This window comes from Chiloscyllium punctatum, chromosome 8, assembly GCF_047496795.1.
Source record: "Chiloscyllium punctatum isolate Juve2018m chromosome 8, sChiPun1.3, whole genome shotgun sequence".
In the NCBI taxonomy this organism is placed as follows: domain Eukaryota; kingdom Metazoa; phylum Chordata; class Chondrichthyes; order Orectolobiformes; family Hemiscylliidae; genus Chiloscyllium; species Chiloscyllium punctatum.
In genome coordinates this window covers 56595206-56621630 of record NC_092746.1, presented here as the reverse complement: position 1 = coordinate 56621630, position 26425 = coordinate 56595206, and the positions used below count along the sequence as shown (strand labels likewise).

General features: G+C 41.3%; 1 protein-coding gene across 4 annotated transcripts in view; it reads right to left on the bottom strand.

Annotated features, from left to right (window-relative positions):
* Positions 1-1363: 1363 nt before the first annotated feature.
* ddc (dopa decarboxylase) overlaps positions 1364-26425 on the bottom strand; it is a 114242-nt gene continuing 89180 nt past the window's right edge. For all 4 annotated transcript variants that reach the window (XM_072575613.1, XM_072575616.1, XM_072575615.1 and 1 more), the window contains exons 13-14: positions 7574-7675; positions 1364-2046 (exon numbers count right to left, since the gene is read on the bottom strand). In XM_072575613.1, the coding sequence (XP_072431714.1) occupies positions 1849-2046; positions 7574-7675 (300 nt within the window). In that variant the 3' untranslated portion in view covers positions 1364-1848. The remainder of the gene's footprint in view (positions 2047-7573; positions 7676-26425) is intronic.

Here is a 26425-nt window from a genome sequence, read left to right as displayed (position 1 = left end):
TAGGGGAAGCTGGCTGACCTTCATCTACCTATCGCATTCCCAGCCATCTTCCCCCCCCCCCCCAGCCCAATCCCCATCCTATTTATCTATCAGCCTCCTAGGGCCCCCCACATTCCTGATGAAGAGCTTATGCTCGAAACATCGACTATCCTGCTCATTGGATGCTGCCTGACTGGCTGTGCTTTTCCAGCATAACACTTTTTCACTCTGATCTCCAGCATCTGCATTGGGGAGACAGGGGGTTAGCGAAAGGAAGCTACAAATGCCTCAGCTAAAAGACAATGAACTCCAGCCTGCAGAGCAAACACCTGCCTGCAGAGTAAGCACCTGCCAGGAACCTACAAAAATACAAAATCATTTGACTTTTAATCATTTGCTCATACGCAGAGATACTGAACATTCCACCCCCTGATTATTTTATATGTGTCAATTAAGTCATCTCTCAACCTTCTTCTCTCTAATGAAAAACAGCCTTAAGTCCCTCAGCCTTTCTTTGTAAGACCTTCACTCCATACCAGGCTACATCCTAGTAAATCTCCCCTAAACCCTCTCCAAAGCTTCCACACCCTTCCCATAATGCGGAGACCAGAACTGTACGCAATATTCCAAGTGCGGCCACAGCAGAGTTTTGTTCAGCTGCAGCATGACCTCATGGTTCTGAAACTCAATCCCTCTACTAATAAAAGCTCACACACTGTATGCCTTCTTAACGACCATATCAACGTGGCTGGCAACTTTCTAATTTGTGTACATGGACACTAAGATCTCTCTCTTCATCTACACTACCAAGAATCTTACCATTAGCCCAATACTCTTTACTCCTGTTGCTCCTTCCAAAGTGAATCACCTCACACCTTTGAAAGTCTTTTTCCTTGGATGATGATGGCTAACATAGCTTTAAATTGAGGGGTGATAGATATAGGACAGATGTCAGAGGTAGTCTCTTTAGTCAGAGAGCAGTAGGGGCATGGAACGGCTGCCTGTAACAGCAGTAGACTCACCAACTTTAAGGGCATTTAAATGGTCATTGGATAGACATATGGATGAAAATGGAATAGTGTAGGATAGATAGGCTTCAGATTGGTTTCACAGGTCAGCGCAACATCGAGGACCGAAGGGCCTGCACTACGCTCTAATGTTCTATGTTCTAAGACATTCAGTCATAAATGTGTTGTGTAAATAATAAATATATTTTAAATATTTAGATAATTATTCAAATTCTAACATTTTCAAGGTTATGAGTTCAAAGGCTTTCAAAAGTCTGACTTGAAAACAAAGTACAATATTCGATCCAATGATAAGAAATAGATTATAATTTTTCAGAATATATGAGAATAGAAATGAATTCCCAAGTATAGTTCAGTTTAGAGTTTGCAGATAATTTATTTTGCAGAATCAAACACCTAATGTGAATATATTATAATTTTTGGTTGCACAGTTTTTGAACAAAGTTGGATCATTGTTTAAGCAGTCAGAAAATGTTTTTAATATAAGTAATTGAACCAGTAGGTTTTGACCTCAAAAAGTCCAACTATTGGGTTGAGTGTAAACACTCTTGAAGATGTAAGGACTAGTACATTGTATTATATATATAGCAAAATAATGACAAAAAATACATCATTTAGAAACATGTTACCAACTCCACAAAACAATTTGCTGATTACGCTTAAAATCAAGTCCAAATAAAGCATACACACAAGGTATATAAGAACAGCTGATATAGTGCTTGGGTATTATTGTCTACATTATTCTGTGATCAGGAAAACCAGCGCCAAAAATCGCAAAAATAAATTAATTAAGCATATGTATCCAGTACAGTGAAGTATACCTCTATACAGAAGATTCATATTACTGATCGCCTTGTTGAAGTTGTGTTACAATCTCCTTTATTTGCTGCCAGGCATACTGGATGTGTTTACTTTCAGTTGTACGTGCACATACAGCAAAACGGAGGACAAACTTGTCTTGAAGTTCGCAAGGTACAATGTGAATCTTTCTCATTTCATTTATTCTTTTGATGAGATTTTCATTAAGATCATTTGAGCCCTAAACAAAATGAAAAACCCATCAGAAAGGATCTCGGAAAAGATTTTTACTTCAAAATGCATGGCAAACTTTCCAAAGTAGAATCAAAAAAGTCATGGCATTGAATGAGGAGGGCATTTGCTTGCTCTTTCAAAAAACAGTCATGTTTTGTCCTACATTTCTGCATTTTTGTTCATTACCCTTGTAAGTTCTTCAACCTCAAGTACATGGCTGTCTACTTTTAAAATGAATTATGGAATCAACTTCCACAATTTCTTCAGATTAAGCGTTCCAGATCCTGTTAACTGTGAGTGAAACAATTCTCATCATAACCTCTGTAGATACTTTACCAATGTATAACTTTACAACATTTAGTTACTGACCTCTCACCTGAAACATCAGCCTTTCTCTATCTACTCAATCAAAATCTATCAGCATCTTAAAAAGATCTCTGAGATCATCCCATATTTTTTGTGTTGCAAGGAGAAGAGCCCTAACTTCCACTGTTCTCTGGTACCATGCAGTCAACAGCCTCTGGTTCCTTTCTAAGATATTTTCACACTTCCTGATACATGGTGCCCAGGTATAGACTATAAACTGGTGTCATGTTATTTTTAACCTTACATGGTGGTCGACTATAGAATTAACTGATGACTAACAACAAATTAGAACAAACCAACTCCTCCAATAATCGTGGATAACCAGTGATTTATAATGTACTAATGGTCTTTTATATTCTATCCCTTTGTTTCTAAACCTAAGTAGTAAGCTGTAAACTTTTAAAGCCCCTTATCAGTTTTTCCTTCCATCTTTAAAGATTTGTTTAAGTGGAGACGATTGCCTCATCTACCCTTTTCAAAATTATGCCATTTATAGTATACCATCTTTCCACATTAGTCTTTTTAAAGGCTGTTGCTTTATATTTCTTTGCATTGAGCTCCACCTGTCCTGTACCTGCCATTTCACCATCCTCTCTATGCAGTTCTGAGGTGTTTAACTATGCTTATAACTTTCTACTACTTTATTAAGTTTGAGATAACTGTTGTTTAAGGCAATTGGCCTGAACATTTTGACTTAGAAGCTTTGGAATTTCTCAGCCCACAAAGATACAAATGACTATTTCTTGGAGGAGTTGGTTTGTTCTAAATTGTTGTTCGTCATCAGTTAATTCTATAGTCGACCAGCATGTAAGGTTAAAAATAACATGACACCAGTTTATAGTCTAACAGGTTTATTTGGTTGGACTATAATCTGGTGTCGTGCAATTTTTAACTTTGTCCACCCCAGTCCAATACTGGCACCTCCACATCATGGCTACCATGTAATGTAGCAGTGACTAGTGACTATCTGATAGAAGAAAATAGTGTGTCTTACCAGTATTACTGTACCTAACCAGTTTTTAGCTTAGATAATCTATTGTCATATGATAAAATATTTCTTATTATTCAAATATATACATCTTCTGTTGACAAATTCTTGGCAAATTCTTCACCACGTAATATGGGTAAATCCTGTGAAATAGTATTACAAGAAGAGTTGGTGGCAGCAAATCTACCCAAAGAAGTTCCTAGCAGAACAGGTGCTAGCTGTGGGTATCTCTTATAATATAGCAGCAGGCTACGTAAGCTGTTTCAAGATTGAAGAACTCAAGGACAGTGCAAGAATCCACAGCATCTAAACAGAAAAGATGTGATCATCTCTTTAAGAAGTTAGCAGCTTTTAAAAAGGGATAAATGCAGCTAGTTGCTGATGTAATAGCAGCAGAAAATGGCAGAGAGCAACTCCGAATGACAGAAGCTTTTGTGCAGTATATGTCTTTCGAAACTTACATCAAGCAGAATTGGGAACAAAACTTACAAGCTTGTAAGATCTCGAAAGAATGTCACTGAAGCTTTAAGGGTCAAAATCAGATTAACAATCCAGGAAAATAAATGACCAACTATCGAGCTCTAGTTCAGTGCTTTTGAAGAAAGGTGAAATTATTTAAACTTGTGGTAAAAGTCTGGGCTGAGAAGTTGAAAGAAGGCTTAAATTGGTATTGTTATTAAGACCATAAGACATAGGAGCAGAAATTAGGCCATTCAATCATGGCTGATAGGTTTCTCAACTCCATTCTCCACTTGCTCCCGTAACCCTTGATTCCCTTGATGCTCAAGAATCTATCTATCTCAGTCTTAAATATACTCAATTACCTGGCCTCCACAGCCTTCTGTGGCAATGGATTCGATAGATTCACCATTCTCTGACTGAAGAGGTTTCTCCTTATCTCAGTTCTAAAAGATCTTCCCTTTACTCTAAGGCTGTGCCCTCAGGTCATAGTCTCTCCTACCAATGGAAACATCTTCCCATCATCTACTCTGTTCAGGCCATTCAGTATTCTGTATGTTTCAATTAGATTCCCATTCATCCTTCTAAACTCCGTCGAATATAAACTCAGAGATGTTAAACATTCCTCATATGTTAAGCTTTTCATTCCTTGGATTATTTTCGTGAATCTCCTCTAAACATGTTCCAGGGCCCGTACATCCTTCCTGAGATATGGAGCCCAAAACTCCAAATGTGGTGTGACAGGAGCCTTATACAACCTCAGAAGTACATCCCTGCTTTTATATTCAAATCTTCTCAAAATAAATCTCATCATTGCATTTGCCTTCCAAGCTACTGACTCAACCTGCAAGTTTATTTTGAGTCAATCCTGGACTAAAACTCCCAAATCTCTGCACTTCAGACTCCTGAATTTTCTCCACATTTAGAAAACAGTCCATGCCTCTACTTTTCCTACCAACATGCATGACCTTACATTTTCCCACGTTGTACCCCATCTGCCACTTCTTTGCCCACTCTCTTAACCTGTCCAAATCCTTCTGCAGCCTCCCTGCTCCCTCAATTAAACAACCAGGCTGACTATATGCTGGTTTGCCTGTATCAATCACTGAGCTTCTTCCTAGTCAACAAGTCCTAGAGTGGAACTCAGAGCTTGAACATTGAGGCTACGACCCGAGACGCAAGAATCTTACTTCATACAACTGAGACAGCTATGTTACACAGTGAATACTTGTTGCAGGAAAAAAATTAGATTAAATTAAGAATTTAGACAGGCTTTTTTGGTTGGCATTGTCAGGATAGGTTACCCATGTAGCAAAACTCCTTTCGACTGGAAGAATTTAGAAACCATGCTTTCCCATATGTTGTGAAAATATTACATCAGAACACAGCTTTAAACAGTGGGAAAACTTTTAACTGTGAACCTCTCAAAGACTTAATTGTGACTTGCCACTATAGCACGTTTCTATAAGTTAGGTCCTTAGAAGAGTATGAAGGCAATAAGAGGGAAATCAGGAGGGCAAAGAGGGGACATGAGATAGCTTTGGCAAATAGAGTTAAAGAGAATCCAAAGGGTATTTACAAATACATTAAGGACAAAAGGGTAACAAGGGAACGAATAGGGTCCCTCAAAGGTCAGCTGGGCAGTCTTTGTGTGGAGCTGCAGGAGATTTGAGAGATACTAACCGAGTATTTTGCATCAATGTTTACTGTGGAAAAGGACATGGAAGGTACAAAATGTAGGGAATACAAAGTGACATTGTGAAAAATATCCATATTACAGAGGAGGAAGTGCTGGATGTCCTAAAACACATAAAGGTGGATAAATCCCCAGGACCTGATCAGGTGTACCCTTGAACTCTGTGGGAAGCTAGGGAAGTGATTCCTGGGCCTCTTGCTGAGATATTTGTATCATCGATAGTCACAGGTGAGGTGCGGAAGACTGGAGGTTGGCTAACGTGATGCCACTATTTAAGAAGGTTGGTAAGGATAAGCCAGGGAATGAAAGACCGGTAAGCCTGATGTCGGTGGTGGGCAAGTTGTTGGAGGGAATCTGAGGGACATGCTGTACATTTATTTGTATAGGCAAGGACTGATTACGGATAGTTAACATGGCTTTGTATGTGGGAAATCATGTCTCACAAACTTGATTAAGGTTTTTGAAGAAGTATCGAAGAAAATTGATGAGGGCAGAATGGTAGACATGATCTATATGGACTTCAGTAAAGCATTCAACAAGATTCCTCATGGGAAACTGGTTAGCAAGATTAGATCTCATGGAATACAGGGAGAACTAGCCATTTGGATACAGAACTGGCTCAAAGGTAGAAGACAGTGGTGGTGGAGGGTTGTTTTTCAGACTGGAGGCCTGTGACCAGTGGAGTGCCACAAGGATCGGTGCTTGGTCCACTACTTTTCATTATTTATTTAAATGATTTGGATGTGAGCATAAGAGGGATAGTTAGTAAGTTTGCAGATGACACCAAAATTGGAGGTGTAGTGGACAGCGAAGAAGGTTACCCCGGATTACCACGGAATCTTAATCAGATGGGCTAATGGGCTGAGAAGTGGCAGATGGAGTTTAATTTCGATAAATGAGAGGTGCTGTATTTTGGGAAAGCAAATCTTAGCAGGACTTATACATTTAATGGTAAGGTCCGAGGGAGTATTGCTGAACAAAGAGACCTTGGAGTGCAGGTTCATAGCTCCTTGCAAGTAGAGTCGCAGATAGATAGCATAATGAAGAAGGCGTTTGGTATGCTTTCCTTATTGGTCAGAGTACTGAGTATAGAAGTTGGAAAGTCATGTTGCGGCTGTACAGGACATTGGTTAGGCCACTTTTGGAATACTGTATGCAATTCTAGTCTCCTTCCTATCGGAAGGATGTTGTGAAACTTGAAAGGGTTCAGAAAACATGTAAATGGATGTTGCCAGGGTTGGAGGATTTGAGCTATAGGGACAGGTTGAATAGGCTAGGGTTGTTTTCACTGGAGCGTCGGAGGCTGAGGGGTGACCTTAAAGAGGTTTATAAAATCATGAGTGGCATAGATAGGGCAGATAGATAAAGCCTTTTCCCTGGGGTTGGGGAGTGCAGAACTAGAGGGCATAGGTTTAGGGTGAGAGTGGAAAGATATAAAAAGACCTAAGGGGCAACGTTTTCATGTAGAGGGTGGTGCGTGTGTGGAATGAGCTGCCAGAGGAAGTGGTGGAGGCCAGAACAATTACAACATTTGAAAGGCATCTGGATGGGTATATGAATGGGAAGGGTTTGGAGGGATATGGGCCGGGTGCTGGCAGGTGGGACTAGATTGGGTTGGGATATCTGGTCGGCATGGACAAGTTGGACCGAAAGCTCTGTTTCTGTGCTGTACATCTCTATGACTCTGTGATATAAGTAAAACATTAAATTTTGTTCTCAGTTATGTTCTGTACATTTACATAATTTCCATTAATTATGATCATTTTTACTTCATTGTCTTGTGGTCATATGATATTTCACCCTTCATAGCAGAGTACTTGAAGTCTGACTAGAAGATTATATTTCACACAAACTAGTTCAGATCATGCTAAACAAAGAAGATCACTACTCCATTCTTTGTCTGCATTTGTAATTGTTGCAATTATGGAAACCAGAATGTAAAATAGAAAGTTAGGTCTAAGTGCTAAAGAGGAAAATGTAGTAGGGGATCCATGAAAAATGTTTAATATTAATATTTTTACATACCTTCAATCTGAAGCACACCAGCCCCAATATGACATCATTCACAATCTCAAACTGGTCATCTTGACGTACTAAGTTCTCAAACTCTTGTGCCAGGTTCACTTGCTGAAGCAAACACAAACAAAACTGTGTTGAAATCTAAGCTTTTGACAAACAAGTTCTCAAGAAAAATAAATGGCACTTTGCAGCAAAGGATTAAAATTAGATTTTAAAATGTCTAATTTTGTCATTGTCTATGTAAACTAAACACAAGAACATTAATATATAAGAGGCAAGTCCAGGAAAAGTCATCAAATCAACTTAAATTTCGGTTTTAGTATTTTATATTGATTTATTTTTAGGAAGACAAGTATAAAAAAGAAATTTTATGTCATTATTACTTCATTATTTTTCTTTTCAATGCTCTGTATGCTTTGATTCTTGATACTGCACAACAAAGGAAAGGGGTTAGAGACCCACAAAACATTGCTCAATTTGCTAACAATGTTAAGTGTTTCCTTGTGATAATCAAATAACGTGAACTGATGTAATAATGATCCAGGTTCTCCCACCTTTCCCACCTTCTTTTATGAAGGGAGTGAGCTTCAGATTTCTGACAGAAGATTGCAATCAGAGGTCCTTCATAAACTTGGAACCATACTTCCATTTTGATTGTTCTCTCATAGTGCAGAACTGTCAGGGAAAGGCAAACCACACTGTCTTTTCACAGCAGTCATTTGCTGTAACCTAACTGTTGAAGATCCAGAATCACAGCTGCTATCAAAACAGACATGGTAAGTGTGAGACGAGGGAGGTAGGAGGACGGCAGGCCAGCTGGTAGGGTGCCAGGTGGGAGAGTATCAACATGCAAGGTGGCAACAGGACTTAGAACATAGAAAAGTACAGCACAGAACAGGCCCTTAGGCCCACGATGTTGTGCCGAGACTTAATCCTAATGTAAAATATCGTAACTTAACCTACACACCCCACAACTCACTGCTATCCATTGGGGTGGTGCAATGTTGGTGTAGTTCATCAGTGGAATAAGGCTGGGATCAGGCACTGGTCAGGGAGCGGTTAACCTCCAGGGTGGGGATGGAGCAGGGGATAAAGAGATTTGGACCTAGAATAGACAAAGGGGTTTGTACAAAGTACAAAAACAGGTGAATGGAATCGTCAGGATCAAAGTGGGTAAAGAGGGGAATTAAGCCTGGAGCAGGTGTTGGGTCCACAGCAGATGTGGGGTGGGGCGTCAGGTCCAGAATGGGAAATGGGGCTTGGTTCTGAAGTGGATAGGGAGGAGGTCAGATTGAGAGTGGGTGGAAAGGATAGGGTCCAGAGCAGGGGAAGAGGGTATCGACTTGGGACTGGAGGATAGGGATGTCAGGTCCAAGGTGGGACAGGCTTGTTGGGTCCTGGGTTGTGAAGTCGTGGTCTGGGGGGAGTATAAATAGTTTGGATGAGGGAGGTCTAGTTGGGAGTATGAGAGTTACGTATGGGGTCTGTTGAATAGATAATCAGGAGTTAGATTCAGGAGTCGGATTCTCTGATTTAGATGGAACCTTTTGAAGGGTTCCAGGTAAAGACAAATTGCTCAGTGGAATCTTTACTTTCCTGGGTATTCTTTCAGAGCAGAATAGTGACTGCGCTGGTCCAAAATTCAACTCCTATCTATGCTGGAATAATGATTGTGAGGCCTTTGGAAAATCCAAGCCATTGTATCCCATGTTTTTATGTTTTACTTTTATGCAAAATTAACACTGTTCGCAAGTGATAACGATTGACAATAGCATTAAGGATTACAACCCCATGTCTTAAAGGACCAATGAAACAGATTCATTCATTGGTTTTTAAAAACCATTTCCACAAAATTTCCAGGATGAAAGTGGAGAGGATTTCAAATCAAGAGCTCAGCCTAAGACAGGGGCCAGTTCTGAAAACTGATTTCAGTCTTTCTTGCATTTAAATCAACCAATCATAGTCCATCTAGAGTGAATGCTCTGCAAGGAGTCTGGCAATGCAGGAGCATTTCAAGTGTCAAGAGTGGTCATGGAGATACAAGGCTGAATTTTGTCCACATTTATGCAAAGCAAGCTCTGTTTCTACAATTGATACCACCAAGGAGTAGCATGTAAATAAATGTGAGGAGGGGACCAGAGATGGATCCTTGCAAATTCCTGAATTAATCAGAGTGTCATCGGCAATCACTAATTAATGAGTATGATTGTCTATGTAGGAAATTCTATGTCACTGGTCATGGATTCTCATGGGTCCTTGCGTGACTGATGAGTCCAATCCCAGAGCCACATCTCTGATCAACCATTTGGCTGGTATTTCCAGGAAGTGGAATTGGTGCTTAGCCTTGAGATCATTGGCATTCCTTTCTCCAATTTATTTTCCATGTTTCCTCTTGTCATCGAGTGTTCTCAAAGAATTGTGTCCCTTGCTAGGGGTCTGGACTTACATATCAGCTAAACAAGGTAAGGATGGCAGTTTTCTTCCCTCACATCATTAGTGAACCAAATAGGTTTTTCAGACAATCAGCGATGTCTTCATGGTCATCACCCTTAATTCCAGAATTTTATTGAATTCAAATTCCACCAACTGGGACAATGGCTGAGAAGTGGCGGGTGGAGTTTAATTTGAATAAAAGGAAGGTACTGTATTTTGGCAAAGTGAACAAGGGTAGGACTTATCAAAGTAATAGTAGGGCCCTGGGGATTGTGGTCGAACAGAGACCTAGGAGTTCAGGTACTTAGTTCTTTCAAAGTTGCATCACAGGTAGACAGGGTGGTTAAAAGACGTTTAGCCTTCATTGCTTAAACATTGAGTGTAGGAGTTAGGATATCATGTTCAGGCTGTACAGGATGTTGGTGAGGCCCCTTTAGAATACTATGTACAGTTCTTGTCACCCTGCTAAGAGAATATTATCAAACTGAAGAGGGATCAGAAATGATTTACTAGGATGTTGCTGGGACTGGAGGGTTTGACTTATAGGGAGAAGCTAAATAGGCTAGGAGTTTTTTCACTGGAGCATAAGAGGTTTGTAAAACCCTGAGGGGCATAAATTAGGTGAATAACAGATCTTTTCCCAAGGGTTGGGAGTTCAAACTAGGGGGTACATTTTTAAGGTAAGAGGAGAAAGATTTAAAAGGGACCGAGGGGCAGCTTTATTTCAGCGGTTGGGCTATATGTGGGATGAACTGTCAAAGGAAGAGGTAGAAACAGGTACAGTTACAACATTTAAATGACATTTGGACAGGTACATGACTCTGTAAGATTTACAGAAAATGGACTAAATGAAGGTAAGTGGGATGAGTTTAGTTTGGGAAACTCAGTTGGTATGGACGAGTTGGACTGAAGTGTTTGTTTCTGTGCTGTATGACTATGACTCTAAGTTGATTCTTCTGAACGAGACATTCCCATGCATTGACATTGACATCCATGTTGCATTTCTTAACAGAAGCCTATGGAGTACCTTCCTTAAGCTGGGTGAAGAAGATTTGCTTTTGTAGTCAGAACTCAGGCATCCTAAGCACATGGCTGGTTTTGGATGTTCATGGCCTTGATGCTGATGCTATTAGCTGCTTCAAGGAGGCTAATGTTAGTATACTTGTTCTCTCAGCTGACAGAGCGAATCTTAAACAGCATTGATGGTACCTCTCAAGTGACTTGAGATGGCATTTATTTGTGGTCCAAGTTTCAGAGCCATATGAAAGTGTCAGAAGAACGACTGACTGACTTATGCATAAGGATCTTGGTTTCAGCACGGATGTCACAGACTCTTATCCTTAGACATCTGAAGGCAGCATTGACAGATTGGATGCAATGTTGATCCCTGCATCAATACCTGCCTTAGATTAAGGTAGGTAAGGCAGCATGGGAGAGACGTCAGTGCTAGAGATGTTACAGTGGATCCAAGCAAGGGCAGTTAAATCAAGGTGGACAACAAAGAAGCAGTATTAGGTTTTGAATTTTGCAGATAGAACTTTGAGGAGTACTAATGCAACATGGACATAGACAATATTCATTTATCAGGTTCACTTAAGTGCTGTTGCCTGAGCAGAACTCTGATAGGATAAATTCAAGACGAGTTGCAGGACAGATAATTATTGATCTGTGGCACTTCATCAATGCTGACATGGTGGAAGCAAAATGAAAGTGAAGATATCCAGTAGTTAGAGATTTTTTTCTTCGGGAGATGAATTTTAACAGTAGTGGGTGGGAATGAAGATTACTAGAGGGGAGATGGCATTATTTCTTACATAGCCAGTGCACATACGGCCGAGACGCTAGATTGTTTCATCTGTTATTAGGTGAGAATAAGGTCGAGGGCGCAGGAAGATCTAATGAACGAGTTTGGTGAGGGCAAGGATCTGAAGGAGAACATGGTGCTATTAAGCTTCAAAAAGCTCTGAGCCAAAAGATGTTATTAATGATATATATCAGTGCATTTAGATAATGTAGGAGAAATGAGTGTAGGACCAGTCAGAGGGAGAAGCTAGAAATGAGTTACAGAAGCTGCAAGAAAGGAAGAAAAAGGAAATGTTAAAAAAAGTCAAATCATACCATATAAAATGTCATGCTTTTACAAGAACAAAGTAATGGAAGTCTGCTAATTATTAAATACAAAACCTTCCAACTTATGGATCAATGTTCCTTCAGTTCAAACTCCACTCAGAAGAAGCACTGAGAAACACGCAAACACATAGAATGTGGGAGCGAGCTAATAGAGTCCCAAATGAATTAACTGTCAACATTGATCTGAATCAGATGATGAACAAATCAACTTGAAGGTGTAATTCATTTGACTGCACCCTCAAGATCACTTCTATCATTGATACATCTGTCCACAATTGCTTTGGGAGGCATGAACACTGTACAGTCTCTGTGAATACATGAAGAGAAAGAAGATAACTCAGGAAAGTGTAGAGATGATTAAAGACCAAAAAGGTAACTTTACACGAAGGCAGTAAATGCGTGCATATTTCTTAATGAATACTTTGTGTCTATTAAGAGGGAAATGAGGGAGACTTATATTTAAGGAGTAAGGTAAAATATTGGATAGGAGATATATATATATATATTTACAAATACATACAAAGGGAAGAAATATAAAATTGTTTATCATCCTTGAAAGTTGGAAGTCTCCATGCTTGATCAAATATATCTGTATTAAGATTATTAGAAGATGTGAGGGAAGATGATCGTTTTCCACACCCCTCTCTTACTGGGGGCAGAGTGTCAAAGAACAGGAAGGCTGTAGATGATGCACCATTGTTTAGAAATAGTCACAGTAAGCACAGGCCAACTGATCTAACCTTGGTGGTGGCCATATTACTGGAACCATTTCTGTAGTTGGTATGAAACATGTTCGAGAGGCTAAGATTAATCAGTGAATTATCATGGATTTGTTAAAGGAATACTTAGCCTGACTATCTTGATTACAATTTTGAGAAGGTAGCAGAGAGGGTGAAGGTAGTGCATTTCATGTCGTCCACATAGATGACTGACTGATCAGAAAATGTAAAGACAAAGTTGATCCAAAATTTCCTGCGTGTTAGGAAGCAACAAGTGTCACAAGTACTTGTCACTAGAAATCTGTTTTGATGGCATTCTGCATAACTTAGTACCCTTCTCTTAATGGTAACATGAAGTACTTAAATTTATGTAGCATCTTTCTGAACCACTGGATATGACAGCCAATGAAACACTTTTGAAGTGTCATCACTGTTACAGGTAATGAATAGGGCAGACAATTTGCACCAAGCAAGCTCTCATAAACAGTAAGTTGATAAATAACAGATAATCTGTTTATTTGTGATGCTGACTGAAGGATAAATATTGGTCAGGATACTGGGAATAACTCCTCTGCTCTGCACGAATATAATGTCATTGAATCTTATATATCCGCTAAAGAGTATAGGTGGTGTAATGTCCAACCAGCAGGCCCAGCCAAGCTCTTTGGGTAAGTTTAGAGTTTTGTACTAAAGTCATAGAATCCCAGTGTGGAAACAGGCCATTTGGCCCAACAAGTCCACACCGACCCTCCAAAGAGTTGGACCCACCCAGACCCGTTCCCCTTTGCTATTACTCTACATTTACCCCAGACAAATGCACCTAACCTACATATCCCTGAACACAATGGGCAATTTAGCACGGCCGATTCACCTAACCTGCACATCTTTGGATTGTGGGAGGAAACCAGAGCACACCCACACAGACACCGGGGGAATGTGCAGACTCTACACAGATAGTCGTCCAAGGCTGGAATCAAACATGGGTCCCTGGCGCTGTGAGGCAGCAGTGCTAACTACTGAGCCACTGTGCCACCCAGTCCTGCAATGAAATTTGCACCCACACTGTCTGACCTGGCGAAGAGTGTTATCACCTGAGTGTTAACTCCTAGCATAAAACAACAAGGTTACTGAACCAGAGAATTTTGATTGAAGGCGATTGACAAAAGAACTAATGGCAATGTTATGCCTGACAGTGTGACAGATTCAATCAGGTACTTTAGAGAATTAGGTAATTACTTGCAGAAAATAATTGCAAGGATTGTAGTATAAAGGGGGTTAGTTAGTTCTGTTGGCTGGATGGTGAGCATGTGATTCAGAGTAACACCACAGTACATGTCCATTTCCTGTTCTGACTGCGGTAGACTTGGAACCTGCTCCATCATGCTGCTTTATAAGTGAAAGGCAATGGCAAACTACCAAACAAAAGCTGTCAAGAAAATGGCTCAGGATGAAAATTTACCAACGGTCTTGTCTTTGGGTAAAATACTCAGGAATGGATGAGAAAAAGCAGGAATGTGGGACGAAGTGAGTTTCTGTTGCAAAGAGCTAGCATGGAATGAACTGCTTCTTTTTGAGCAGCAGCCATTCCATCTTCCTATGTTCATTGATGTGCATGATGATGCTGCTCCTTTAACAAGGTTATGCTGTCTTTGGCTTTTTTTTCAGTAACATCGTAAAAGCGGTGATTCAGAAAGGTCTAGGTTTGAAGGGTCTTAGGCCAATTTGATTATAGTTAACAGATCCTGCATCAGGCAAAAGGCTTTTAAGTATATTAAAAAACACTTGTACAATGAAAGGGCTTTATAGAGCTACAGCATAATCACACAACTTTTAAACTCAATCCTTCTGCTAATGAAAGCCAACACACCATACACCTCCTCAACAACCCCATCAACTTGGGTGGCAATTTTGAGGGATCTGTGGACGTGGATCCCATGATCCTTCTGTTTCTCTACACTACCAAGAATCCTGCATTTAACTTTGTAACCTGCTTTCAAATTCAACTTTCCAAAATGAATCACATCATACTTTTGCAGATTGAACTCCATCTGCCACTTCTCAGCTCAGCTCTGAATTCTGTCACTGTCCCATTGCAACCTACAATGGCCCTCCACACTATCCACAACTCCACCAATCTTCGTGTCTATGGCAAACTTACTAACCCAACCTTCCACTTCCTCATCCAAGTCACTAATAAAAATCACAAAGAACAGATCCCTGTTGTACACCACTGGTGACCAAGCTCCAGGGTGAATATTTTCCATCAACTATCACCCTCTCTCTTTTATGGGCCAGCCAATTCTGTATCTAGACAGCAAAAATCCCTGTAACCCATGCCTCCCTACCTTCTGAATGAGCCTACAATGGAGATCCTTCTCAAACACCTTGCTAAAATCCATGTACACCACATCCACTGCTCTATTTTCATGAATGTATTCTGTCATACCCTCAAAGAATTCAATAAGGCTTGTGAGGCATGACCTGCCCCTCACAAAGCCATGCTGACTATCTAATCAAGCAATGCTTTTCCAAATAATTGTAAATTCTGAATTTCAGAATCTTCTGCAATAATTTACGCACCATTGACTGGTCTGTAATTCCCAGGGTTATCCCTATTCCCTTTCTTGAACAAGGGAATAACAGGTAAATCTCCTCTCTAAAGCTTCCACATCCTTCCTATAATGAGGCGACCAGAACTGGACACAATATTCCAAGTGTGGTCTAACCAGGCTTTATAGAGCTGCAGAATGACCTCATGGCTCTTTAACTCAATCCCCCTGCTAATGAAAGCCAAGACACCATATGCCTTCTTAACATCCCTATCAACTTGGGTAGCAACTTTGAGGGAACTATGGATGTGAACCCTAAGATCTCTCTGTTCTTCAACACTGCCAAGAATCCTGCTTTAAACCCTGTAATCTGCATTCAAGTTCAACCTTCCACAATGAATCTCTTTATATTTTTGGTGGTTAACTCCACCTGCCACTTCTCAGCCCAGCTCTGCATTCTGTCAATGTCCCATCACAACCTACAACAGCTCTCCACACTATCCACAACTCCACCAACCTTTGTGTCATCGGCAAACTTACCAACCCACCCTTCCACTTCCTCATCCAAGTCATTTACAAACGTCACAAACAGCAGAGGTCCCAGAACAGATCCCTAACACCACTGGTCACTGAGCTCCAGGCTGAATAATTTCCATCTACTACTACCCTCTGTCTTCTCTGTGCCAGCCAATTCTGTATCCAAACAACTATTTTCTCTATATCCCATGCCTGCTTACCTTCTGAAGGAGCCTACCATGGGGAACCTTATCAAACGCTTTGCTAAAATCCATGTATACCACATCCACTGCTCTACCTTCATCAATATGTTTTGTCACATCCTCAAAGAATTCAATAAGGCTTGTGACACATGATCTGCTACTCGCAAAGCCATGCTGACTATCTCTAATCAAGCTATGCTTTTCCAAATAATCATAAATCCTGTCTCTCAGAATCCTCTCTAATAATTTGCCCACCTCTGACGTAAGACTGACTGGTCTGTAATTCCCAGGGTTATCCCTATTCCCTTTCTTGAACAAGGGAATAACATTTGCCATCCTCCAGTCATCTGGTACTACTCCAGTAGACAGTGAGGATGCAAAGATCATCACCAAAGGCACAGCAATTTCTTCCTTCCCTTCCTGTAATAACCTTGGGTATATTTGGTCTGGCACAGGAGACTTAGGAGAAAGTGAGGACTGCAGATGCTGGAGATCAGAGCTGAAAAATGTGTTGCTGGAAAAGCGCAGCAGGTCAGGCAGCATCCAAGGAGCCGGAGAATCAACGTTTCAGGCATAAGCCCTTCTTCAGGAATTTGAGACTTATCCATCCAGGGAACTTATCCATCCTCATGTTTTTAAAAATTTCCAGGACATCCTCCTTCTTAATATCAACCTGTTTGACTGTATCAGTCTATTTCACGCTGTCCTCACAAATGACAAGGTCCCTCTCAATAGTGAATACTGAAGCAAGGTATTTATTAAGGACCTACCCTACCTCTTCTGACTTCAGGCACAAATTCCCTCCACTATCCCTGATCGGCCTGACCTTCGTTCTGGCCATCCTCTTGTTCTTTACATATGTGAGGAACCCTTGAACTTTTCCCTAATCGTACCCACCAAGGCTTTTTCATGTCCCATTCTAACTCTTCTAAGTCCATTCTTCAGTGCCTTCCTGGCTACCTTGTAACCCTCTAGAGCCCTGTCTGATCCTTACTTCCTTAACCTTAAGTAAGCTTCCTTCTTCCTCTTGACTAGATGTTCGACATCTCTATTCATCCAAGGGTCCTTCATCCTACCATCCCTTCCTTGCCTCAGTGGGATAAACCTATTCAGCACTCACAGCAAGTGGCCCCTAAACACCTCCACATGCATTTCCCTGAGAATATCTGTTCCCAATTTATGCTCAACAGTTCCTGCCTAATAGCATTGTAATTCCCTCTCCACCAATTAAATACTTTCCCATACTGTCTGCTCTTCTCCCACTAGTCATGATCAGGGAGTTGTGATTGCTATCACCGAAATGCTCTCCCACCGAGAGATCTGATACCTGACCTGGATCGTTGCCAAGCACTAAATTCAATATGACCTTCCCTGTAGTTGATCTATTTACAGATTGAGTCAGGAATCATTCCTGGACACACCTGACAAAGTCTGCTCCATGCAAACTATTTGCACTAAGGAGGTTCCAATCAATTTTAGGGAAGTTGAAGTCACCCATGACAACAAACCTGTTACTTCTGCACCTTCCCAAAATCTGCCTCCCAAACTGCTCCTCTGTGTCAATGTTGCTATTGAGGGGGTCTATAGAAAACTCCCAATAAAGTGACTGCTGCTTTCCTGTTAATGACTTCCACTCATAACGATTCAGTTGACAAACCCTCTTCAATGATCTCCTTTCCTGCAGCTGTTGTATTATCCCTGATTAACAAAGCCATTCCCCCACCTCTTTTACCTCCCTCCCCATTCCTTTTGAAATATCTAAACCCTGGAACATCCAACAACTGTTCTTGCCCCTGTGATAATCAAATATCTGTAATGTCCACAACATCGTAGCTCTATATTCATCACCCTTATTCCTGATTCTCCTTGCGTTAAAAATAGACACACTCCAACCCATCGCACTGATCGCCCTACTAACTGTCTATCCTTCTTCACAGACTCTCTGCATGCTGTATCTACCTGCTAACCAGCTACCTCATTCTCTGATCCATAGCCCCGGTTCCCATCTCCCCGCCAAACTAGTTTAAACCTTTTCGAAGAATACTAGCAAACCTCCCACTCAGGATATTGGTACCCCACGAGTTTAGGTGCAATCCATCCTCCCTATACAAGCCCCATCTTGCCCAGAAGTTATCCCAATGATCCACATATCTGGTGCAATCCCTCCTGCACCATCTCTACAGTCACATGTTCAGCTGCACTCGCTCTCTGTTCCTAGCCTCACTGGTCTTTGGTAGCAATCCTGAGATTACTACTCCTGCCTCTTAGTTTCTAACCTAACTCCTTATATTCACTTTTCAGGTCCTCATCCCTTTTCCTACCTATGTCATTGGTGCTGATTACGTACCATGACTTCTGGCTGCTCACCCTCTTCCTTAAGAATCCTGTAGAGTCAATCCGAGACATTCCTGACCCTGGCACCGGGGAATGGCCAGTTCTCCCTCAGCTTTACTCAGCTTTTTCTAGCAGTCTGACTGTTCACTGAAAGCAGTCAGTCAGTTGTGAAGCTGCTGGACCCAAAGAAGCAGGTCCTCTGTCTCTCTGACCTCTCTCCTGTAAGACTTTGTGTTTGATTTTACCTTTTGTGACAAGGGTTATTTTTGTGGATTGTTGCAAGTATTTGAAACAGCATCATTAAGTTGGGGTAATCTGCTGGGTTTTCGGATAGGTTAAGTTACTCTGCATTCTGTTCTCCTTTGTGTGTGTTACATTCGGTAATCTTATAAATAAATTCTGTTTTGTTTAAAACTAGGTGGTTTGGTCAGCAGCATCACTCCTGGAATATCAACTTTACACCTGCTTAAAACACCAGTAAAGTTAGAGTCTGTGCTACTTTCTAGAAATGGTTTGAGGGGGTCTGCCCTGGTCCATAACAGATTGGGAGCTCTTTGTGGGATTTGTTCTATAGTTCCGATTTGGGATTAAGGTTCCTGGACTTGAAGGCAGCAAGTGGTAGGTGTTAGTGTTTTTTGTTCCAGATGTTAAGTTTGATTGGTTTAATCAGTGCTTGGGATAGCAACGGCTCTTTCGGTCACCAAGAGTTTTCTGGAGGTGGCTTTGGGGTTTTATAAAAGGTGATCAAGGCCAAGCTGCTGGAATTAGCTGACACACTGGGGTTGGAGCTGCCTCCTTCTATGAGGAAAAGAGAGATAATTACAGCTCAGCTTAGGGTTTAAATTTGCTGGAAACACCATCAGAATCTTTAGAGATGGCTAAAATTCAATTGAAAATGAAGCAGCTTGAGTTGGAGACAAAGGAGAAGGAAAAGGCAACAGAAATGAAACAGTTTGAATTATAATCAAAAGCAGAGAGGAAAGAGAAAGAAGAGAGTGAAAAGGAGACAGAAGAAAGGAAGAGAGAGAGGGTGTTTGAATTTCAGAAATTGGCGTTTAGACAGGAAAGTCAGCTTCAAAGGATGGAGATGTAGGCTGAAGATAAGCTTAGTGAGGAAGAGAGTGAGGATGAGCAAATCCATGGTCAAAGGCCTAGTGAGAAACTGTTTAAATATATTCCAGTATTGCTTAAATTTGATGAGAAGGATGTGGAAACCTTAATCATCTCATTTGAAAAGGCAGCTAAACAAATGCGGTGGCCAGTGACCATGTGAGTTTTATTGATCCAAACAAAACTTATAGGTAGAGTTAGTGAGGTATTCATATCACTATCAGAGGAGGTATCTGGGGTGTATGAGGAGGTGATGAAAGCCATTTTAAGTGCATATCAGCTTGGGCCAGAAGCCTACAGACAATGTTTCAGGAATCTAAGAAGGGACTTCTGTCAAACCTACATTGAGTTTGAAAGGAGCAAACAAAGTAATTTTGATAAGTGGAAAAAGGCATTAAAAATAGAGCAAATCTATGATGCTCTCAGAGAGATGATTTTTTGAAGAAGTTCAAAAATTCACTTCCTGAAGTGTTGAGAACTCATGTGGAAGAGCAGAGAGTGAAAATGGCAAGGTTAACAGCTGAAATGGCTGATAATTATGAGTTGGTCCATAAATCAAAGTTTGGCTTCCAGAATCAATTTCAAGCATGAGGGATAGAAATTGGGGAAAAGTAAAATCCTCAAATGGAAAGGAAAAAAAAAATCTCGGTAAAGATCATAAGGATAACTTACCACAGGGTAAAAAGGAAATGATTAAATAGAGCAGGGGAGTTGGCTAGACAGCATTTAAAAGTATCACAGCATACAACGAAACAGGAAGCTGACAGGAAATCAAAAACTCCCAATTTTGCTATCGGGGATAAGGTGTTACTTCCATTTCACAACCACCTGATGAAGAATCAGCGCTTTGAAAACTAGTGATTCCAAATAAACCTGTTGGACTATAACCTCGTGTTGTGTGATTTTTTAACTTTAAAATCAAGGTTTAGTGGATTTTATCAAGTCAAAAGGAAACTGCGTGAGGTGAACTACTTGATGAAGATTCCATACAGAAAGGAATCTCGCAGTGTGTGTCATGTGAATATGCTCAAAAGGTATTTTGACAGGGAAGGAAAGCCAAAGGAGACTGTGTTATTGGTTACAACAGAGAGGGAAGAACCAGGTTCAGAGGATTCTGAATTGGACATCCCTCAAATTAAATTCATAATGAAGACTTTGTCAAAAACTGGGATATGTTATTGAGTTACATTCTGGAAGAAAATTGAAATTACTCAAAAGAGTTATTACTATTGCATGGGGAGATAGGTGAAAATAAACTGGGAAGTATAACCTAATTATGCATGACATAGATATAGGAGATGCTGTTCCAATTAAGCAACATCTTTCTAGGGATAACCCTCTAAAGTTGGCACAGGTTCAAAAGGAGATTGAATACATGCTCCGAGACGACATAATCAAAGTCGGTTACAGTGACTGGAGCTCACCCATTGTGACGGTGATAAAACCAGATAGTACCCAATGGTTATGTGTAAACTATCACAAAGCTAATGCCATTACAAAGACAGAAGCATATCCAATTCTGCATTTGGAAGACTGTTGAAAACGTGGGACAATCAATTTATATTTCTAAGTTGGACTTGCTCAGAGGATACGGGCATGTATCTTCACCCAAAAGAGCAAGGTCAATTTCAGTTTTCGTAATACTGAATGGACTATATCAGTTTAAAGTCTGGTGTGTTTGGTGTGAAAAATGTGCCAGCCGCATTTCAGAGACTAACCAATACAAGTCTTCTCCAAAATCACACTAACCAGTAAGGTGATTGCCAGATTGCCCAATTGTGTTGTATATATAGATGACCTGGTGATTTTTAGTCACAAATAGAAGGAACATTTGCAATGTTTATCATAATTGTCCAATTGACTTCGGGAGGTAGGCTTGATGATATACATGGCTAAAAGTGAGTTTGCCAAAGCCCAAGTCAGCTTCCTGGTTCATGTTATTGGACATGAACAAATGGCCCAAGGAATGCAAGAACAAAGGTAACTTGGGAGATTCCCATACCATTGACAAAAAGAGCAATACTATGATTCCTGTTGCTTTTATCAAAAATTCGTTTCAAATTTTCACAGTATGGCCAGTCCACTCACTGAATTGCTAAAGAAAGGCAAGAGGCTTCAGTGGACAGCAGACAGAAAGGAATCTCGCAGTGTGTGTCATGTGAATATGCTCAAAAGGTATTTTGACAGGGAAGGAAAGCCAAAGGAGACTGTGTTATTGGTTACAACAGAGAGGGAAGAACCAGGTAATTTCAATTTTCTTCCAGAATGTAACTCAATAACTTATCCCAGTTTTTGACAACGTCTTCATTATGAATTTAATTTGAGGGATGTCCAATTCAGAAGACATTTAGGTGAAAACAAGGGCTGCGGATGCTGGAAACCAGATTCTAGGTTAGAGTGGTGCTGGAAAAGCATAACAGTTGAGGCAGCATCCAAGGAGCAGGAAAATCGACGTTTTGGGCAAAAGCCCTTCATCAGGAATAGAACACATTTGACAGCCTGAAAACTATGTTAACTACTGCCCCAGTATTAGCCATACCTAATTACGCAAAACCATTCAGGGTGGCTATCGATGCAAGTGATATGGGTATTGGCGCTGTGCTCTTAGAAGAAGACAATGAGAAGATAGGAAGACCTGTTGGGTATTTCTCCAGGAAACTGTACATTCAACAGCAGAAATATTCAACAACCGAGAAGAAGATTTTGATTTCAATATTTATGTTGCCAGTAATGCATCCAAGCCCTCCGTTTCTTCCTCTGCCAACGTCCCCAACAGTACCCTTCCACTGACACTCTCATTCGTTTGGCTGAACTGGTCCTCACCCTCAACAATTTCTCCTTCGAATCCTCCCACTTCTTCCAGACCAAAGGGGTAGCCATCTCCAGCTATGCCTGTCTCTTTGTTGGCTATGTAGAACAGTCCATCTTCTGTAGTTACACCAGCAACACTCCCCACCTCTTCCTCCGCTACACTGATGACTGCATTAGCATCACCTCGTGTTCCCGCAAGGAGGTTGAGCAATTCATCAATTTCACTAACACATTCCACCCTGACCTTAAATTTACCTGGGTCATCTCTGACACCTCCCTCCCCTTCCTGGACCTCTCCATTTCCATTAATGATAACCGACTTGACACCGACATTTTTTACAAACCCACTGACTTCCACAGCTACCTGGATTACACCTCTTCCCACCCTACCTCCTGCAAAAATGCCATCCTGTATTCCCAATTCTTCCGTCTCCGCCGCATCTGCTCCCAGGAGAACCAGTTCCACCACAGAACATACCAGATGGCCTCCTTCTTCAGAGACCGCAATTTCCCTTCCCACGTGGTCAAAGATGCCCTCCAACGCATCTTGTCCACATCCTGCACCTCTGCCCTCAGACCCCACCCCTCCAACCGTAACAAGGACAGAACCCCCCTGGGGCTCGCCTTCCACCCTACCAACCTTCGCATAAACCACATCATTCGCCGACATTTCCGCCACCTCCAAACGGACCCTGCCACCACGGATATATTTCCCTCCCCATCCCTTTCCACCTTCTGCAAAGACCATTCCCTCCATGACTACCTGGTCAGGTCCACACCGCCCAACAACTCACCCTCCCATCCTGGCACCTTCCCCTGCCACCGCAGAATTGCAAAACCTGCGCCCACACCTCCTCCCTCATCTCCATCTAAGGCCCCAAAGGAGCCTTCCACGTCCATCCACCATGCACATCCACCAATATCATTTATTGTATCCATTGCTCCTGATCTGGTCTCCTCTACATTGGGGAGACTGGGCGCCTCCTAGCAGAGGCCCAACATTTCAATTCCCCCTCCCACTCAGCCGAGGACATTGAGGTCCTGGGCCTCCATCACCGCCGCTCCCTCACCACCCAACAGCTGGAGTAGGAGCGCCTCATCTTCCGCCTCGGAACACTTCAACTCCAGGGCATCAATGTGGACTTCACCAGTTTCCTCATTTCCCCTTCCCCCATCTCACCCCAGTCCCAAACTTCCGGCTCAGCATTGTCCCCATGACTTGTCCTACCTGCCTATCTTCCTTTCCACCTATCCACTCCACCCTCCTCTCTGACTGATCACCTTTATCCCCACTCCCATTCACCCATTGTACTCTTTGCTACCTTCCCCCACCCTCCTCCCTGACCTATCACCTCCATCCCCACCCCTGTTCACCTATTGTACTCTATGCTACTTTCTCCCCACCCCCAACCTCCTCTCATTTATCTCTCCACCCTGCAGGCACTCTGCCTCTATTCCTGATGAAGGGCTTTTGCCCGAAACGTTGATTTTCCTGCTCCTCGAATGCTGTCTGAACGGCTGTGCTTTTCCAGCACCACTCTAATCTAGAATCTGGTTTCCAGCATCTGCAGCACTTGTTTTTACCTATGCATCTAAGACAATCATATGCACTGATCATAACCCACTGAAGTTTGTGGAGAAATTTAAGGACAAAATTCCAGACTATTTAGATGAAGCTTGTTGTACAGCCATTCAATTTGAAAATTGTGCATGTGGCAGTATGAGAAAACATGATTGCCGACGCATCGTCCAGACGAATGAGAAATGAAAGCATTCAGTGGCTGGAGTAAAACAGACTGAAACAAAATATAGCAGTACATATTTGCATAATTATTATCAATGTAATGCACATGTGTGTTGCAGTGTATTAACAAATTAAGATTAAGGGGTTTTAAAATGAAGCCATCTTTGGATATTGATGATGCATTTTTTTAAGGGGGAATGTGTGATGATGCTGCTCCTTTAACAAGGTTATGCTGTCCTTGTGTTTTTTTTTCAGAGAGGTTGTAAAAGCAACAATTCCAAAAGATTTAGGTTTGGAGGGTTTTAGGGACAATTTGATTATTGCTAACAGTTACTGCCTCAGGCAAAAGGCTTTAGAGTTTTAAAAATAACTGTACAATGAAAGAGGAGTGGCCAGTTCTCCCAGCTCAGCTTTTCTTTGGTTTGGTTTGTTTTTTTTAGCAGTCTGGCTGTTCACTGAAAGCAGTCAGTCAGTTTTGAAGCTGCTGGACCCAAAGAAGCAGGTCCATGCAGATCCTCTCTCTCTCTCTCTCTCTCTCTCTCTCTCTCTCTGACCTCTCTCCTGTAAGACTTTGTGTTTGATTTTGCCTTTTGTGATGAGGGTTGTTTACGTGGCTTGTTGCAAGTATTTGGAACAGCATCATTAAGTTGCAGTAAGCTGGTAGGTTTTCGGATAGATTAACTTACTCTGTATTCTGTTCTCTTTTGCTTTTGTTTCATTTGGTACTCTTATAAATAAATTCTGTTTTGTTTAAAACTAAGTGGTTTGACCAGTGGCATCACTCCTGGAATATCCACTTTATACCTGCTTAAACAATGAGCAAGGTTAGGGTCTGGGCTACATTTTTGAAATGGGTGAAGGGTGTCTGGCCTGGTCCATAACATGTAGCACCATCATTTGAAGCCAAATCTCTCAGCCTGCTATTGGCCATCTATGAGGTGTTGTGGACAGCAACAGCATAGGTCTCTGTAACTGTAGGCTTGGCACATCCCTCATTTCTCCACTAGTATTAAGTCAGGATGTTCAATGAAAATTATGGAAAGGTGCAGCTGAAGCAGCACCAGCTACAACTCAGAAGGAGGTAGCAAGTTAGTTAAGTTACAATATGTCACTACCTGCATGCAAACAACAAAACCAGCAGATTAGAGTCAGAGCTAAGTAGCTCAATGTGCAATTAATGATTGTAAAGCTCTAGGTCTCCACCATTTCCAGTAAAGTATGGTGATACACATCATGAGAAAATGTTCCATGCCTATCTTCAATAATGGAAAAATCTAACGTGAGTGAAAAAGAGAACATTGTAGTGTTTGTAAATGGCTTTTTAGAATTAGTGTGGAAACAGGCCTTTCAGCCCATTAAGTCCACACCAACCATCCGAAGAGCAACTCACCCAAACCCACCACCCTATCCTATTGTTTTATATTTACCCCTGACTAATGCACCTAACCAACACATACCTGAACACCATGGGCAATCTAGCACAGCCAATTCACCTAACCTACGCATCCTTGGATTGTAGGAGGAAACTGGAGCACCCAGAGGAAACCCATGCAGATACGAGGAGAATGTACAAAGTCTACACAGACAGTTTCCCAAGGCTGGAATTAACCCGGGTCCCTAGCGCTGTGACAGTGCTAACCACTGAGCCACCATGCTACTTCACACAAAAGTGCCCAGTAGATAATTATAATTCTTCTCTTCCCCAGGTCCACCAAATCATACATGTTATTTTCCAGCCAACATATACATTCCAAATAACATTAAGAAACAGCTCTGGACAGAGTAAAGGTTGCAATCTCTAACAACATCCTGGCTGAAGTGGAGGAAATCCATATTTCACTCCTTCCCTCCCTCAGCTGTGAAATTTCAGCGCAGCTGCAGTCAGTGAGTAGAACATGATAAGATGGATAACTATATATAGTAAACAACAAATATACTCCACCAATTAAAGTTCCTGCATCCTTCCATTCAGTTTTCACAAAATGATAGGCGTAAGGAATCATATTATTACCATAAACAGCATTTTACATAGCAATGATACAACTCTATTGACTTGCAATATTAGGTTTGACAACAGCTGCTTGGAGACAATGACATCTGTACTGGGGATGAGATTTACATTCTTGGAAATTCACAGTAACAGGCTTTGCTTAACTATTTAAAGTGTATGGTAGGATAGGTCATGTTGGCTGGAGCCCTGTAGACCCAGGCTCCAGCTTCATGTGATGTAACATCAGTATGACATTGCTTCATTTGTACATGTTCAGTAGCTATACTTACAGTAAATGCTTAATTCATTTTACTCAATG